Source organism: Dipodomys merriami, unplaced genomic scaffold (genome assembly GCF_024711535.1).
Source record: "Dipodomys merriami isolate MVZ:Mamm:240054 unplaced genomic scaffold, mDipMer1.0.p SCAF_2, whole genome shotgun sequence".
NCBI classification, from domain to species: domain Eukaryota; kingdom Metazoa; phylum Chordata; class Mammalia; order Rodentia; family Heteromyidae; genus Dipodomys; species Dipodomys merriami.
In genome coordinates, this window is record NW_027203381.1 from 23,319,207 (window position 1) to 23,336,428 (window position 17,222).

Below are 17,222 nucleotides of genomic sequence, written 5' to 3' on the forward strand. Positions count from 1 at the left end.
GATAGGAGACCCTGATGTAACCTAAGACATCCTTAATTACAAAGCATTAATAAGATAAAAGCATTTTATGGAAACTTGTAGTAGCTTTCTGGGTATCTCTCTAATGTTATGGAATGCAAATAATTACCTACTTTAAGTATCACTTCCTCTATATGCTGAAAATTGCTGCCTTCTTAATATAACTGTAACATTTTATACTTGTCTGGATGCAAATTTCTCTCAACATTGCAAAATGAGTTGATTTGTGTCTTAATAGTGAAGGAGCCACTCATTTCTTTCTGTTTTCTGTCAGTAATATGAAATGCTTTCTTGATGATAAGGTGTGTGTATGTGTTTGTGTAGGTGTGTGTGTGTGTGTGTGTGTGTGTGTGTCCCATCTCATTTTATTTATTTATTTATTTTTAATTTAATTTTATTTTATTTGTGAACATACTGTACAGAGGAGTTACAATTACATGGGCAGGATAATGCATACATTTCTTACCAAGCATTGCAGCCTCCTCCTTTGTTTACCCTTCACATCCCTTCCCAGACTCCCCCCTCCCCTCCAATCCTAATCCTTCTCCTTCCCCCCCTTCCCCCCCCACCGACATTGTAAAGCTCGTTTTGGACATGACAACTTGTACTTCTCATTGTTGCAACAGGTCCACCTGAATCCTTAAACAATTGGTTTTTCCCTATCTCCACAAGTTCATTTTATTTTTTTACTTGTAGATGAGTCTCCCACATTTTCTATATCAAGTAACAACTCTAACTTTGCTATCTTTTTTCACTGTATTCTTGTTGGGATCATCCTTTCTTTATCATGTTGAGACTGACTAACATACACAAGTAGAATTCCAAGACGGATTCCTGTAGCTTTTGCTAGCAGAAAAACAGCTCTCAGTATGACTGACCTCCAACAGAAACAGGAAACCAACTGTGATTAGAAATATCTTTTAGTGGATTTGTACCACCCAGAGGCAGTCATGAAAGTTTAAGTTTTTGATAAAATACAAGTCAAACAGAAGAGAGAAAGGTAAAAGCAGTTTTAAAAAGAAAGGAATTTTGACCCATCCACAGGCACTGAAACACGTATTTTCCTTACTAGAAACAATAAATCATTTTAATTAGTGTGCATTGCAGTGCAATATGTTTAGATACATTTGGCCTTAGCTATAGAGCAAGGGGTAACTAAAAGCTCTAGCCCTTTAATTTAAAGATTGGATTCCCTTTTCCTTTTATCTCTGTCCCCAGTCCCCAAACCTCACTCTCTTTAAAATGTGTAACATTTAAATGGTAACATCTTTTAAAACATTCAGCTTAAAGTAAGTGATTTATAAAATTATTATATAATTATCTGTTGGGATTTGATCCAAGCATTTTGCTAATGCTTTGGAGAATACGATGCTCAGTAGTTTTGTATCTAATGGTAGGAAGAAGAGCAATGCTATCATCATAATCAAGGGCCTTCTCTATACTTTTGTGGCACTAAAGTCAGATTTTAATCATCGCCTTTATCCTGAACTCAGTACTTTCATTCCACAGAATAACTTTTCTGTCATCTTGATGAAGCCTCACCTTACTGTCATTGGGTGTCAGCAAAAGTGTTTGATTTTACTAACATTGTAAAATGTACATTGTGTTACACAACCTGCTAGTGCAAGACCTGGCAACTTGGCATTGAGGATGCTGAATTTTGTCTCCACTTAATAAAAGAAAATCACCTTCAATTCTAAGTGCTTCGAAATTTGTGTCAAACTAATATGTTGTTATTGGCCACAAAAGTGATAAAACTGATTACTATCCCATTACAGCCTCGGTTGTCTGGAAATTCAGAATAAACTGTCTTCTCCTCTTTTTGTGTCTTTGTTTTAATGTCCTAATTTTTATTGTTTTTTTCCCCCACATTTATCCATTTTTTGTTTCATGCTACATGTTCTTTTGAACCATTGCAGATCTTAGATGCCTGACACATATAATTGCTCAATAAATATTTGATGAATGAGCTAAGAAGAGTGTATGCAGCATTCCATGGCAGAAGGCGCTGCTCAAGATATATGTGTTGAATATTGAAAGACAGATGATAGGTACACTTTTAATAGTGAAGACAGTTATTTTCTCTATAAACTCTCAAGCAATATTCCTAGCTGCAATTTTGGCTTTTAGGCACAGTTTCTGCCTATATATTATTCAGTATTTATTTATATAGCTCTTTGCTCACTTTTGTTTTAAATGAACATATTTTAAAAATTCTAGTCAGATTGAGCCCAAAGATTCACTATTCCTCCTGACATCTGCTTTTGTAATTTGCTAAAATTGTAGTAGATAGTTATTGAGCTCCTGTGATCTTCTGCTAGGACTATCCTAGACATATAATTATCACAAATGAGGAAAACCATGAAGTCCATGTTTCTTTGGGTTGGGCTTACTTCACTCAATATGATTTTCCATGTTTTTCCATTTCCTTACAAATGGGGCGATGCCATTCTTTTTGATGGAGGCATAGAATTCCATTATGTATATAAAATGATGCTAATCAAAATGAACTCCCAAGCTATGGAAACTAGAGAGAGTTCTTTCCTTTGTTTTTGTTTTTGTTTTGTTTTGTTTTTAGAATTTACGATGTGAAGTTCTTTGTTCTTTTTTCTTTCATTTTCCCTCCTTAGGTTTATCCCCTGTTGTCACTGGTTTTTGTTTTTTCTTGTTTTTGTTTTTGTTTTCTGGATTTTGTTATGCTGTGTCTTGTATATACTTTTATCTGATTTGGGGAAGGGAAGAGGAATAGCAAAATGGTAAGACAAAGGGTGAACCAATGCAACAGCAATACTTACAATGCTATGTCAGAAATGAACTTTACATCTTGGGAGGAGAGGGGTTGGGAGAAAGGAAAAGTGGGAGAAAGCAAGGGAGAGGGTAACAATGTTCGACAAGAAATGAACTCATTCCCTTACTTATGCAACTGTAACCCCTCTGCCATCATCCTTATAATGGAGCAGAATAAAATAAAATAAAATAATATAATATTACAGTAGGTTTATGATAGACAAGCTTCAATTACTTATGCTATCTTAGTTGTTTTGTTCCTTAAAATGATGCAAACAAAAGCAGCATTAATCACATTGACACTTTAGCAATATCCAGCACTTGAACAGTTCCTTCATAAGCAAGTTTTAGCAGTTCAACTGTCAGGCAAATGCTGACCATGAAAGTTAATTTTAGAATGACAATATATGATTGTTGAATGTGAAGTTGCATGAAAGTTATGGAGCAAGCTCTGTATAAATAATAAATTCAAGGAAAACTACTGTATCTCATTTCTTCACCAAGTAACTCCCTTTTTCCTTTCTCCTGTTAAATATTCTTTCTGTTCTCCGATTCCTCATGGTTCATTTAGCATTTAATTGGCCTTTGTTTGTTTTACTCTGTTCTAATTGTGTTTTCTTAACCTGGACAATGTCATCATTTCCTTTGTTTTTATGTTTTAATTTCTCATTTATCTTTGCACTCAGCATAGTGTTAACTACATTTTGTACAAGGAGAACAAATGTACAAGGAGAACAATAATGTCTCTGATATATTAGACAAAATTAAAGGTTAATAATCCTGGTAATCATACTGGTGTATTTTATGCATTGTGAGACATTTATGCTGTATAGTCTACCAGCTGAATTCAATAAGGAGATAGGTAGTCCAGATCCCATTCCTTAGTATCTGTTCAAAACACTTATTCAACTGATAAGGAGTTGGTATATGAAAATCTCTCTCTCTCTCTTTCTCTCTCTCTCTCTCTCACACACATACACACTTATTTTTAGTATTGACAACATTCTCACACTATTTTAACACAATGCAATATATCAAAGAAAGCCAATCAACTGCAAATTTATACTAAGAAGAGCTTTGAAGACATTTGAAAAATTTATATTCCTTGCACTGTCCAGAATAGATCTGTTTCCCAGCTATTTTGCTACTGGTAGATAGCAAATGGAATCTAGTAATGTTTCCGAATAATTAACTAATGAGTTCCATTTATAGCAAGAAGCCACTGAAGTCAATATTAGTATTCAGGATACTTGCATCACAAAGCATAGAGATCTTTAATTCATGTGTGAATAACAATGGAAGCAACATGTTGAACATAGCATTTTCTCTGAATAATGACTTTCCTGTGGCTTTAAGAAAAGCACACCAATATTTTATGAAAGAGTTGGTATGGATAATGTCAGCTTAATTTGTATGTAAGAAAAGTCATCAAAGGATTTTCATGTCTGTTTTCTTATTTAATTCATTTCTCAGTCCTGTAAGAAAGGTTGAATGTACCCTAATCTCTACTTGACATAAGCACTTACAACCAAGTGCCAAATTTTCCAAAGTTCCTGGTTTATTTAAATGCTCCTGTCTTTATATCCATGTTAAATCAAATTAACATGCTTTTAGACAATTACTCTAAGCAGGACATTTTATTGGTTCTTGTAAATACTTTGTTAGGTGAAGAGTCCCATTTTCTCATTCTTTGAATAATGTTGAAATATATCTAAAGTTTCTTTTCTTCTATTACCTGCAACACACATTGTCCAAGTCACAAAACATTCGTGTGTTCTTTTCCTGTTTAATGTGACTTTTTCCTACAGCCAGAGTCCACGTTTTATCTTTTTTATTGCATCCTAATCTATTTTCCCCTCTAGTGGTAGATTCAGAGTGTGAGTAAATGAAAACAGATATATCAACTCTTATGGAAATTTTCAGTGTAGAACTCCAAAAGTTGACTCTTCAGATGCTGAGAAATTGTAATAGAGTTGGGATACAACATGAAAAGGCTGAGGGAGCAGTGCCTGCTGGATTGAAGCATCGGAACCATCACGAACTTAATGCTGCCGTTCTCTGCAGGGAGAGAAAAGAACGTAAAATATAGAATGCAACAGAATATAGAAATGGAGCCCTTTCTCAGCAATCCAGATTCTCGTTTATGCACCTCTACAAGACAAGTCTAAGCAGATGACTGTGATATTATTATCAAGTGATAGTGAGAAAATACTTAAATATATATGCATTATTGAACCTAAGTTTGAATAAGTGTATTGTTGGGATATTACCAGTTCCTTTTCCTAAAGTGAGGCCCTTACCATACCATGCATGGATAAGCCCTGTTAGTCCATCAGTAAAATCTATTTGCCATACCCTTCCAAGATCATTATGATCAAATATCAGCACTTTTGATAGCTTATCATATTCAATTCTTATCACAATATATTTAGATTTCTTATGCATTCACTCCATACAGTGCTCATAAGCATTCTCCTTTTTAACCCCCTTTGCAGGCCGAATTTACAGCCATGCGTGAGCAGTACATGCGAGGTGGGGAGGGTTTCATCATCTGCTATTCTGTCACTGACCGCCAGTCCTTCCAGGAAGCTGCCAAATTCAAAGAGCTCATCTTTCAGGTCCGCCACACCTATGAGATTCCACTGGTGCTGGTGGGTAACAAAATTGACCTGGACCAGTTCCGTCAGGTGAGTGCTAATCTTGTTGGCTTCTATCTTTTCCTCTTACAGTGTATATATCAAATGTAACTACTTCCAAAGTTCATGTTGAATTTTTTTAAGTGCACTTTATATTGTTATTAGTAAGGAGTTGTACAAAGGGATTACAATTTCATAAGTGTGGATATGGTTGCAATGTTTTTGAACAATGTCACCCCTTCCTTCATTAACCATTTTCCTTGTGCGGTTCTGTCCCTGACTACAAGTTACGAAGCTCCTTTTATTTTTCCATATTGTACATTGAATAAAATGATTGCATTTGCACAACTTCTCTCCCTCCATTCCTTGTCCCCTCTTTGCCACCACCTCTGTATGCACCCCCCACAGAAAAACAAAAAACAAACAAACAAAATGCCTGTTAACAGTACTTTGATTGTTTAGAGGAGCTATGCCTTTGGATTCCTCCCATAAGTATGGCCTCCTTTAGTCTATTTCTTTGTGTGTAAATGCATGTATGTATGTTTTCATGCCTAGTTGTGTTTTAGATCTGGCTTCCACATGGGAGAGAAAACATGCAGTGTTTGTTCCTCTGAGCTTGGCTTACCTTACTTAACAAGATTTGTTCTAGGACCATACATTTCCCTGCAAATGACATCTTATTCTTTCAAATGGATGAGAAATTTGTGTGTTCCTGTGGTTGATGTGTTAGCTACCCTAACACAACCCATCCGAAATGCCTCTTTACAGCATCCTTAGCTAAGGATGGCTGGCTTTCATTTTCTTGTTTTTTTGTTTGTTTGGGGTTTTTTTGTTTTTGTTTTGTGTGTGCGTTTGAACAATAGCATATAATAAAGGTAGTTCTCTAAATTTGAGGTTGGGATTTAAAAGTTCAAGAGTTTCTGCATTTGACATTTACACACAAAGAAGCCCAAGCAACCTATGTGGACCAAGACATGCAGACAGATTTAGAGTTATCCCTGGCAGGGACCATGAATTTGGGGAAAAGCCATTTTTCCCATTCCAGAACCATGCACCATTTTCCTGTTACTGAAACCAATCCATACAGAACAGGAAAATATCCCAACCAAACTTACCTGAATTTTTTACCTAAAAATCAGTTAGAAATAAAGTAGAATGGTATATTTTGGGGAAAAAATGTGGCAATTAATAAAGCAGAATTTTTCCTCTTATCCAGAACAGAGGCAAACCACTCTCTCCTAGGTTGAAAGATAATTTCTTTTATACATTGCTAGCCACCCCTTTTGTACTATCGTGACCAGCAGAGACACTCCTGACTTCTCCAAATAGACAATACTGATAAGGCAGAGAGTCTGCCTAGCTAAGATTGGAATCACTACTCTAGCAAGCACACATAGGTCACTAGAGTTAATTCTCATTTGGCCAGATACTACTTCTTGGGAAGCACCTGAGGTTTCTACATTCAAGAAGACCAGGGGCCAGTTAAATCATTGCATGACTGACTCAGTGATACACTTCATATTAAGCAATTCTCATACAAATCAAATTCTGGTGAATCTAATTGTCTCTGTTGAGTTGATTAGTTACCATCAAAGATGTTTCAACTTTATTTGCATTGACCTTAAATTTGAACTGGCTTTTAATAGTTTATGTTACTTCAGTTAATGATTAAATTTTAATCACTTAAAGTAGACTTCCAGTAAGACCTTTTGCTAAAGTAAGAATGTTGATGAAAGTAAATTGGTTTTCTTACTATGTTTTTTATAATTTTGAATTTTTATATTTATATTTTATATTTTATATTTATATTAATGCCCTTAATGCTCCCATAGAGCCAATGTTTATAAAATCAGACTTAATATGGGAACATATTCCAGTGAATGGAAGCCTTATTTTCCTGAGCTCACAGGTGACTCCTGGAATCTCACAAAGGCGTATTCTGGATAAATTAAGTATTCTATTCTGACCAATTAGCATTGAAATGAATCTAAGAGCATAACTAAAGCACAGGTGCCACACATGCACTCACATACATACACAGCACATACTTTAAGTGATTTTGCAGATAGACAGATTTTGCCTTTTGGATACTCATAGTGCAAGAAAAGATGAAAACATTAATATTTTATGGTGATGTTTTTGTATAATTTTAATTGAGAATTTAGGCTTCTTAAAGTGGATGCAAACTATTATTTGTTAGTTTGTTTCCTCTACTGCTACTTTGCTTCCTGCAAAGCAATATGTAGTGTGATCTATTCACATTTCAATGAGTTAAGAAATTAAGTTCTCAACAGTTAAAGATGAATCTACTCTCAGGTAACTTTGTAGCCTAAAGGTTTGACTGTTCAGATATTCTGAAGGGTAGGGAGATTTTACTTTCCTCTGGGCTTTTAGGAAAAATCACTGGGGAGCAGCCCATTAAAGGTACAATCAATGATCTCAGGGCCACTTCTATTGTACGTGTCAGAATTCCAGGAGAACAAAAGCCTCTGGGCTCCTGGTGGGAGAGCTGTAAGTGACTGGTACAGCTGGTGAGGACACTAAGAAAACTGCTTGAGTTTAAACTGTAAAAAGGCTTCTCTTTGTGATTCAAGAAGCTGCTTTGCTCACTCAGCAAGCCTTGTTTTCCTGAGCTCACAGGTGACTCCTGGAATCTCACAAAGGCAGTGTATTCTATAGAAACCTTTCCTTGTCCTGGATAAATTAAGCATTCTGACCGATTAGCATTGAAATGAATCTAAGAGCACAAATGTCACTGAAGCACAGGTGCACACACGCACTCACACACATACACAGCACATACTTTAAGTGATTTTGCAGATATGACAGATTTTGCCTTTTGGATAAAAAAGAACATATAACACTCATAGTGCAAGAAAAGATGAAAACATTAATTATGATTTTTATAAAACTGCTCATATATCCCTGTCTGCAATAATAAAGTGTTGATGTGAAAATTTAGCTTCTGGTTGTGTGGTGCTTGTGACAGAAACAATTATCCCTCACATTGCAGAGTTTCTCTGCAAAGTGATTTTTAATTTGCACTTTATTTTAATCTTATGATAGCCCTGTGCAGCTGTGAAGAACATATTTAAAGAATGAGAATATCTGAGAAATAAATCTGTTGATAAAAACGGACTCTTCCAGTTAGTGACAAAATGAAAACAAAAACACAGATCACAGCATTCTTTTTGTTACAAGAGTACTTGAAGGGGAGGGCAGATGAAAGAAGAGAAAAATGCAGTAAAATTTCAATGTGTATTCTACAAAATTTAAGAAAAGTCAGGGAAGGTGTGGGTTGGGTAGGATGGGTGAGAATGTTGAAAGGGTGACATTGATCAAGATTCATTTTATTCATAGAAAGACAGAAGGAAAGGGAGGAAGGAAGGAAGGAAGGAAGGAAGGAAGGAAGGAAGGAAGGAAGGAAGGAAGGAAGGAAGGAAGGAATGAAGGAAGGAAGGAAGGAAAGAAGGAAGGAAGGAAGGAAGGAAGGAAGGAAGGAAGGAAGGAAGGAAAGAGAGAAAGACCAAAGTTTTAAATAAAAGACTCTGAGAGGGAGATTGATTATAGTACAAATGTGTTGCATAACCTCTTAGAGCAACAGGGGTAAACTATTACAGACTTCGAAGGAATTAGTACTGGTGCTGTTGTTTAATGTGAGTAGAAGCAATTGTAATTCTCACTAGACAACCCTTTTTCCTTGGTCTATTGAAAAAGATTGAATAAAACAAGATGACCCATGCTTAAAGAGTTTTCATTTTCATATTTGCTGGTATATGTATTTATACTCCTAAAATATGTTAGTGAATCTCAAGGGCTTTAAGGCAAAAATACTGGTTTTAGAAAAGCAAATAAGCAAAGTTTTTAGTGCTTCAAGTTTTATTATCATTCAATACAAGTTTAAATATAAAGGGCACTATGTCAACATTTTATATGAGATCCATATTCATTCTTATGGTGATGACACCACTGAGGTTTTTGCAAAGATCTCCATCAGGCATAGTATTTTCTCATACCAAGTAGTCCATTATATTTATTCACCCATGATTCACCTGAAATATTGATAGGCTTTGGAAGTGGCTTGAATTCATAGAGCTGGCTACACTTAAGAACAAAATACAGTAGATTTTGATTCAGAATCTCTCCACATTTTCCTGTGAACCTGCCCACATACATATATGTGTGTAGATATATACATATTGTATATATATATATATATATATATATATATATATATACATATGCTTTATGATCTTAGCATGTTTCTCAAAGCATGGAATGTATGCAATAGCATTTTTTAGCAAAAGTAGTAGACAGGACCAGAATGATATTTTGTATAAAATGGTCAGCTCTAGGCCCTGTACAATGCAGTGATAGCCAGAAGTTACAGGGAAGATCGTGAGGGAAAATAGTAGTGACATTCAAAAGTCATTGAGCAATTTTTTTCCAAAGTTCATCCAAACTATTTTGAAACTTCTTAGTTCCTAGACAACATGAGGCCTCCAAGCTTCTATTATCCATGCCCTTATTAATCATGTTCTCTGCCATCATTTTAGGAAACAGTACAAGATAATTGCTGTTTCTGATAAAACCCTAACAAACTATGCAAAATGTTTACAGTGAACAAGTTTCAGAGACTGGCATCTGGACTAGGGAAGTTTTGCATCAGTCACAGTGGACTAGGGAAGTTTTGCATCAGTCACAGGCCATAAAATATTTTTATCCAGAGGAGATAGAACATGACAAATCATTCAGGCCCAAAGGAATAGTGACGCACTAATACACAGCTTAAGACTCTGAACCACTGATTTTCATAGTTTAATTAAAAAAATGTTGGTTTGGGATCCTAAAGACTCCTTTTTTTTTATGTAGTGAGATATCTAATGAAAACACTTTCAATCCTTTATTGAGAGGTTATTTGGTCATTAGTAATGACTGTACTAAGGAAAAGAATAAGTATGTAGAATTTTAACAAGTATTTATTTATCTTTGCAAACGATATATTTGGCATGCAAAGGAATACAAATCTAGCCTTGTCCTAAAAAGTTTTTTATGAGGTGCTATTCATAAGAAGTAAGGAGGAAAAAATATATACTGAAAACAAAATTTAGTGTGATACTCTATGGTAGTCTCTGAGTACTATATTAGCTGCTAACTTTGAAAGATCCAAGTAGACAAATACCAAGTGGGATCACATATCCTGACCAGGTAGTGAGTGAGTGAAGAGAATTGATTTAGGAAGACCATAGAAAAGTAAATTTTAGGACAGAAATAAAATGTTGGACTTATTATAAGCAGTAGTAAGTGTTTGGTGAGAAGTTGGGAAGTGTTTGCTTTGCAAACACTTACCAAACATGGTCAGACTAATGTCACAGAAGATACTTGCCTTGAAGACAATTTATCAAAGCAAAACATAAATACGTACCAGAGTATATTTAATACATTGAAATGCCGCTATTAATTGCAAATAGCACTCAAACTTTAAAACATAGTAATTAATTATCTTTCTTCAACAGTGCATTAGATAATTCACATCTAATTGTTTTGCAAATAGTGAGAGTCTAATTTGGATAGAAAAATGAACAGTTTGGCAATTTATTCATACTTAGATACTCAAATTCAACTAACAATTATTTCCTCTAGGTATCATTTCCACCGCATTCACTTTATATATTTTTGTTTCATTAAATACATATAGGTGTTAACTTTAAATAAAAACAAACTAAACAAAGTAGAGTTCAGAATTTTATTTATGTTAACAAAATGGAGTTTAGAAGGAGAATCTACACATATATTAGTTTTCTAACATATATCAAAATATATATGTGTATGACCATGTATTTAATTTCTTGATATATAGCTATATACACTACATATATAGCTATATACACATATCTATGTATATGTGAAAACAACAAAAAGCATACACATTTGGGTTGGTTACTCCATGAATGTATGGACTGGAAGATATCTTTCAACAACTTACAGATCATGTACCATTTATTCTGATGTGTGTTGCTTTTTCTAGAAAATCCCATTTGTTTTCAATGTTATTGTGAAAACAATGTTTGGCACACTTCCTATACAATAAATCCCAACTCAATGTCCTTAAGATTGTCTTGTCTGTAGTTTTCTATAGCTTGAGCCTGATGTTCCTGTGTGGCATTCCTCTTTGCCTGTTAGCTAAAGAAACAGGTAAAATTGCACAATCTGGTGATGATGATGAACACATCATTAGAATAAATTGACATAAAAAGCTATGAATTTGTAAATGTATGAGAAATCTCACCTGAAATGAGATCTATGCTGAAAATGTGATCCCCAAACCAAAAGTATTAGAATCTCCTGTGACTTGAAGGAGAAACATGACCTCTCTCAGTCAGGGATGCAGTGGGCAGCCTTGCAATTATTTCAACAGATTTTCTGACTGATCTTGGATCATGATAACGCTAGAGAATCACTGGGCTAGAATATAAATGAAAGCTTGTGATAATTAACTTTCTCCTTAGGTGACTACAAAAAAAGAAAGACCATAAAGCCTGTAAGTGCTAAATAAAGCATATGAGATCTGAAACACACACACACACACACACACACACACACACACACACACACACACACACACACACACATACACACACACAGAGTTGAAACACAATAAATATATGTTAAGATTAATGCTTATGTTGAAACAATGATAATGGTAGTAGTATAGATTTAATGTAGCATTCTATCCAAATTTCTCATTTCCAAAAATCAAAATTTCAGAATTGAGAATAAGTGCTTTACCTTCTACCTGCTCAGGAGGCAGAGATCAGAAGATCAAAATTCATGACCAGACAAAGGAAAATTTCAGTAGAAACTTATCTGAAAAACCACTCCAGCATGGGTACATGTCTGCTTTCCCAACTATGTAAGAGGAGGTAGAAAAATAATGATTTAAGGTCAGCTAACTGTAAAAGTAAGGGTCTATCTGAAAAATAAACTAAATTAAAAATGGCTTGTTCATGGTTCAAGTGGTAGAATGTTTGTCTAGCAAGCACAAAGTTCATTGCTACAAACATATAAACTTTACTGAAAATGCTGTGTGTCTACAATAGAATTAACTTTTCTTTGACATTTCATGTTTTATTGGCACAAAGGTTATGGCTGCTTGGACTAAATTGATATTGTAACTCTGCTTCCCTTATTTAAATTATGTTGCACTAAATTTTTTTGGTGTACATGGGTCATTGACTACATTTGTAAATTTCGGCAAGTCAGTGAAGTCTTGTAGCTTGCTTCATTCAAAATAAATAAATAATGAAAGAAAAGCTTTCCTTTTTCAAGGAAATAGATTGGTGCCTTGAAATAAAATTCAATATTATAGAAACATAACTCTGTTTTTTATATAATTTTAAACCAATCACTTAAAATAACTATCCTAAAGAAATAAATCCTCCTGGGTGAATTTCCCTCCATTTTGTGCTGTTATATCTGATTTGTGGTTCTCCACATTCTTTCCAAGGAATCCTAGCTACTGAAACTTTGATATCTGTATTTTCCCAAACTCCTAACATGTAGACTTCTTGTATGTGTATATTGTGCAGCATAGATAGATAGATAGATAGATAGATAGATAGAAGATAGATAGATAGACAGATGGATCGATCGATCATTGGAAACTCAAGCTGTCCTGTAAACTCAAAACATAACACATATAGGTTGAATTATTTTAACAAAAGGGATATTTACTATTCACATGTTAAAATTTTTTCAAAAATTTGATTATATTGTTTATGTGGGAAGATATATAATCTATCTTAAAGTTATTTTTAAATAGTTGTATAGCTACAAGCACGTTTAGGCAATTGTACAATGGAAATCGGGTGCCAGTGGCTCATACCTATAATCCCAGCTGTTTAAGAGGCTGAGATCTGAGTATCACAGTTCAAAGCTAGCCCAGGCAGGAAGATCCCTGAGACACTCCAATTAATCACCAAAAAGGCCAGAAGTGGAGTTGTAGCTCAAGTGGTAGAGCACCAGCCTTGAGCCCAAAAGCTCAGGGACAGTGCTCAGGCCTCAGTTCAAGCTCTAGTACCAGCACCCCAAAATAAACCCATACATTTTGTAACATTCCCAATGTTACCATCAACAGCCTGTAAGAGAAACAAGAAATACAGCTGTCTGTGGTAGGACAGAGTTCAAAAGCTATAGGCAGAAGGATCACATGCTTAAGTTCAACTTGAGTTACATAGTAAGATATTTTCTCAAGAGTCTAGGAAAGAATGAATAATTCCATAAGTTAATCGATGAATAAAATAAATGACTCAATAAATTGACAATGATTCAATCCATAGTTTATTCACGTTTCAAAGGCTATGTGTATGCATCAATTTGTATATATAATGTACTGTGGTTCTGTTCATAATACATGATTTATAACCTCTTCCAAAGTAAGGAACCCACCTGTATTAATAAATATAAGACTTCCTTTTGTTCATCTCTTTACTACATCCAGTCCATCTTTATTCCATTCTCTAACTTTTGACAGTAATTCTCTAACACATTTTATATTTTATTATTATATACTTGTGAAGATTTAGTATGTATCCTTTTGGAACTGACTTCTTTTTCTTGGAACTGTTGAACAAATCCTGGGTTATGTATTTATCAGTTGTCTCTTTATTTTGAATAATACTTGTTGAATATATCCAAACTATTTTTTTGCATTTACCCTATTGAACTATTTCTTTCTACTTTGTTGTCATTTAACTGTTTCTGAATGCTTAAAAGGGATGTCTGGCACATTAATTTCACCCAGTCTTGTTTGTTAGCACATATAGTGAAGATTGTAACTATCTTTGAGAAAGCTTTTAGTTGTATAGTATTATTCCAAATTCTTACATAATATGTCTTCTCTATTCATTTCAAAATTCTTTTTAACATCAGTTTTGATTTCTCTTTTGCCCCATCCATTTTTCACAAATAAAGTTCTTAATTACTGAGCCTTTGAAAAATTATTTTCGTATTGAATTCCTTTTTATTTTCCAGCATTTAAACAGCGTATGCTTTTTATACTTTTAGTCCTTCACAATTTAAAGAGTACTGATTTATAACACTTTGTATAATGAGTTTTGGTAAGTGTCCTATGCATATTTGATAACACCTTTGTGTTCAGTGTTCTTTGTATGTTGCATTTGTATGAATTGATCTTGAAAGTTACTTTCTTCTATCCATTAAATGAACACATCTTCCATTTCTTTGGTGTGGATTTCCTGTAAAGTTTTGTTTTGAAGTTACACTTGAGCCCATTTACACTTGAGCTCATTTTGATACCCGAACTGCAAGTCCCAGTATTCTTAATATTTTCTTGTGGTCTGAATCAGTAGATTCTCTCACTCTCTGCCTCTCTCTCTGTCTGTCTCTTTGTCTGTCTCTATCTCTTTCTCTTCTCTCAGGCATAAAAACATATGTGTCATTTAGTCAATAAGGCTTATAAAATTCACTTCTGGAAGAAAGCTATGTATAAAAAATTCCTACTTCATTAATTCATCAGAAACAGAAAGGAGAGGAAAGCTGGGTGCTGAGCCTGTGGATATTTCCTATTCACCTTGATTCTTAAACCCATGGATATTTCAGCTCAAATTACACCTGGGGGGAAGAAGAGTGCTTTCTCCTCCTCGACTACTGTTTATGTTGTCACTCCTCTGGGAACCTGTGCTCTGCTCCAGTCAGTGGAAGAACTCCATCAACACCTGCAGATTCTTGGTTCACATATTTGACTTCCATTCTTCTACTTTATATGTAACTAGAATATTTTATTTTGTGCTAGAAACTAACCAGCATGTTCATATGTTATGTTTGTAGTCTTTCCTGATGCCCTAGTTTGTATCAATGGCAGAGCTCTTCAAAATTACCTGGACACCTGTTGCTGAGCCTAGGACTTAGGCACATGATTTAATGACACGGGATGCTCTTTACTTTGGCTAGATTACAGTGTCAAAGTAGTTAACTCTTGTAGGACTTGCAAGAACAGCTAGCAGTTCTCAAATTGAATATGAATTAATTCAAATGTCAATGCAAATGAATGAATTTTAAGTATATTTTAAAAAAGATCTGTGAGTTTCTCATATCAGGACTTGGCCCCTGAAAAACCTGCTATTGTAGAAAAAAGACAGTGTTACATCCATCTTGCTGAATGGAGGGGATCACAGTGGTAGTGGCCAAGTTAATAGATGGGAGAACTGGAAAGAATGCCAGCCAGAAACGTGACAGAATGGCTAGGCTAAATCTACTTGGCCTGTATCAAGCCCACCTGGTCAGAATTGCTTCTCAGAATTGCTTGTCTAATAGCTGATACTGTCATTATCTCTGGTGTACAACCCCCTTGCAATTATATACAGCATACATTCCAACTCTTCCTCCCATCTGAGCTTAGTCCTGATTCATTGTTCCCAAACAAAGTGATTTCACAACCTCCAACCCCTCCTTCAGAGTTTTACATTATCACCTTATATTAGCCATTTTTGCTTGCTGAATATCACACGTGTGTGTGTGTGTGTGTGTGTGTGTGTGTGTATGTGGCCTCTCGATCCATCAGTGCTTTTGAACTTGTCATACTCTGTTCATTTGTTCACACATCTGTATACACAAATAATTACTACATTTGATTAAGGCTGAAACTGTCTTACACAAGAAAAGTCTTTCCTCAGGGAAGACCTAGTCTAAGAAATAGAGAAGCAAATATTTTTCTTTTATCTTTAAAAATAAATTGAAAAGGGAACAAACAAAAGTTTTGAGAAGATGTTGCAAAATATCATCATGCTAAGAAAAACAAGTAACAATGAATGAGGAGTAATCTTCAGAAAGAATATTAAAAAATAAAAAGAAAGAAAAGAAAAGAAACTATCTAGCCAGGCATTGGTGGTTCATGCCTGTAACCCTAGCTATTCATTAAGTTGAGATCTGAATATCACAGTTCAAAGCCAGCCCAAGCAGGAAAGTCCATTGAGACTTTTATCTCCAATTAACCACCAGAAAACTGGCTTAAGTGGTAGAGAGCTTGTCTTGAGCTGAAGAGTTCAGGGAAAGTGTCCAGGCCCAGAGTTTAAGCCCTATGATGGACCAAAAGAGAGAAAGAGGAGGACTGGGGCGGGGGGGAGGGGGGGGAGTGAAGGGAAAGGAGGTAGAGAGAGAGAGAGAAGGAATACTGCCTAGTCTAAGCTTTGAAAGTTGAAGCAGAACACTAGGAATATGGGCAAAAGCTGTCTTAATTGCATTAACCATTCTTTTAATGGAAGGGAAAAAAAACTATATCCATAATAATCAAATGAGATCTGAGTCAGACAAAACAGGTTTTGAAGTGCAAGTTTCCATACCCAGAAATTAATGACAAATCTCATCTGTTACTAATCGATCAGTAATGCTACAGAAATGAGGATGATCGGCAATTAAAATTGTCATTAGAAGCAGCAGCGCTGAAGCTGGATTAGAAGCTATCTTCTGAACAATATTTGATTCCAAAAGAATTACCACAGTATCTCAGCTGTACCATACCACAGGTTAAGAGTTATCCTTCCTTCTGTAGTCACTCAGGATGGGCACTTTAAACCACATCTCCACTTCTGGCTTTAGGATGGTTAATTGGATATGAGTGTCACAGATTTGTCTGCCCAGGTAGGCACCAAACAGACCTCAGCCTTCTCAGTAATTAGAATTATAGACATGAGCTATCAGTACATGGCTCAATTTTGTTTTACTTAGAAATAACCAAGAGAAATAATTACTCCTTCTTCCAAA

General features: G+C 35.0%; 1 protein-coding gene across 1 annotated transcript in view; it reads left to right on the top strand.

Moving 5' to 3' along the window:
- Rit2 (Ras like without CAAX 2) overlaps nucleotides 1-17,222 on the top strand; it is a 305,476-nt gene that overhangs the window by 164,304 nt on the left and 123,950 nt on the right. Inside the window, exon 4 of the mRNA XM_070028640.1 lies at nucleotides 5,301-5,492. Within this exon, the coding sequence (XP_069884741.1) occupies nucleotides 5,301-5,492 (192 nt within the window). The remainder of the gene's footprint in view (nucleotides 1-5,300; nucleotides 5,493-17,222) is intronic.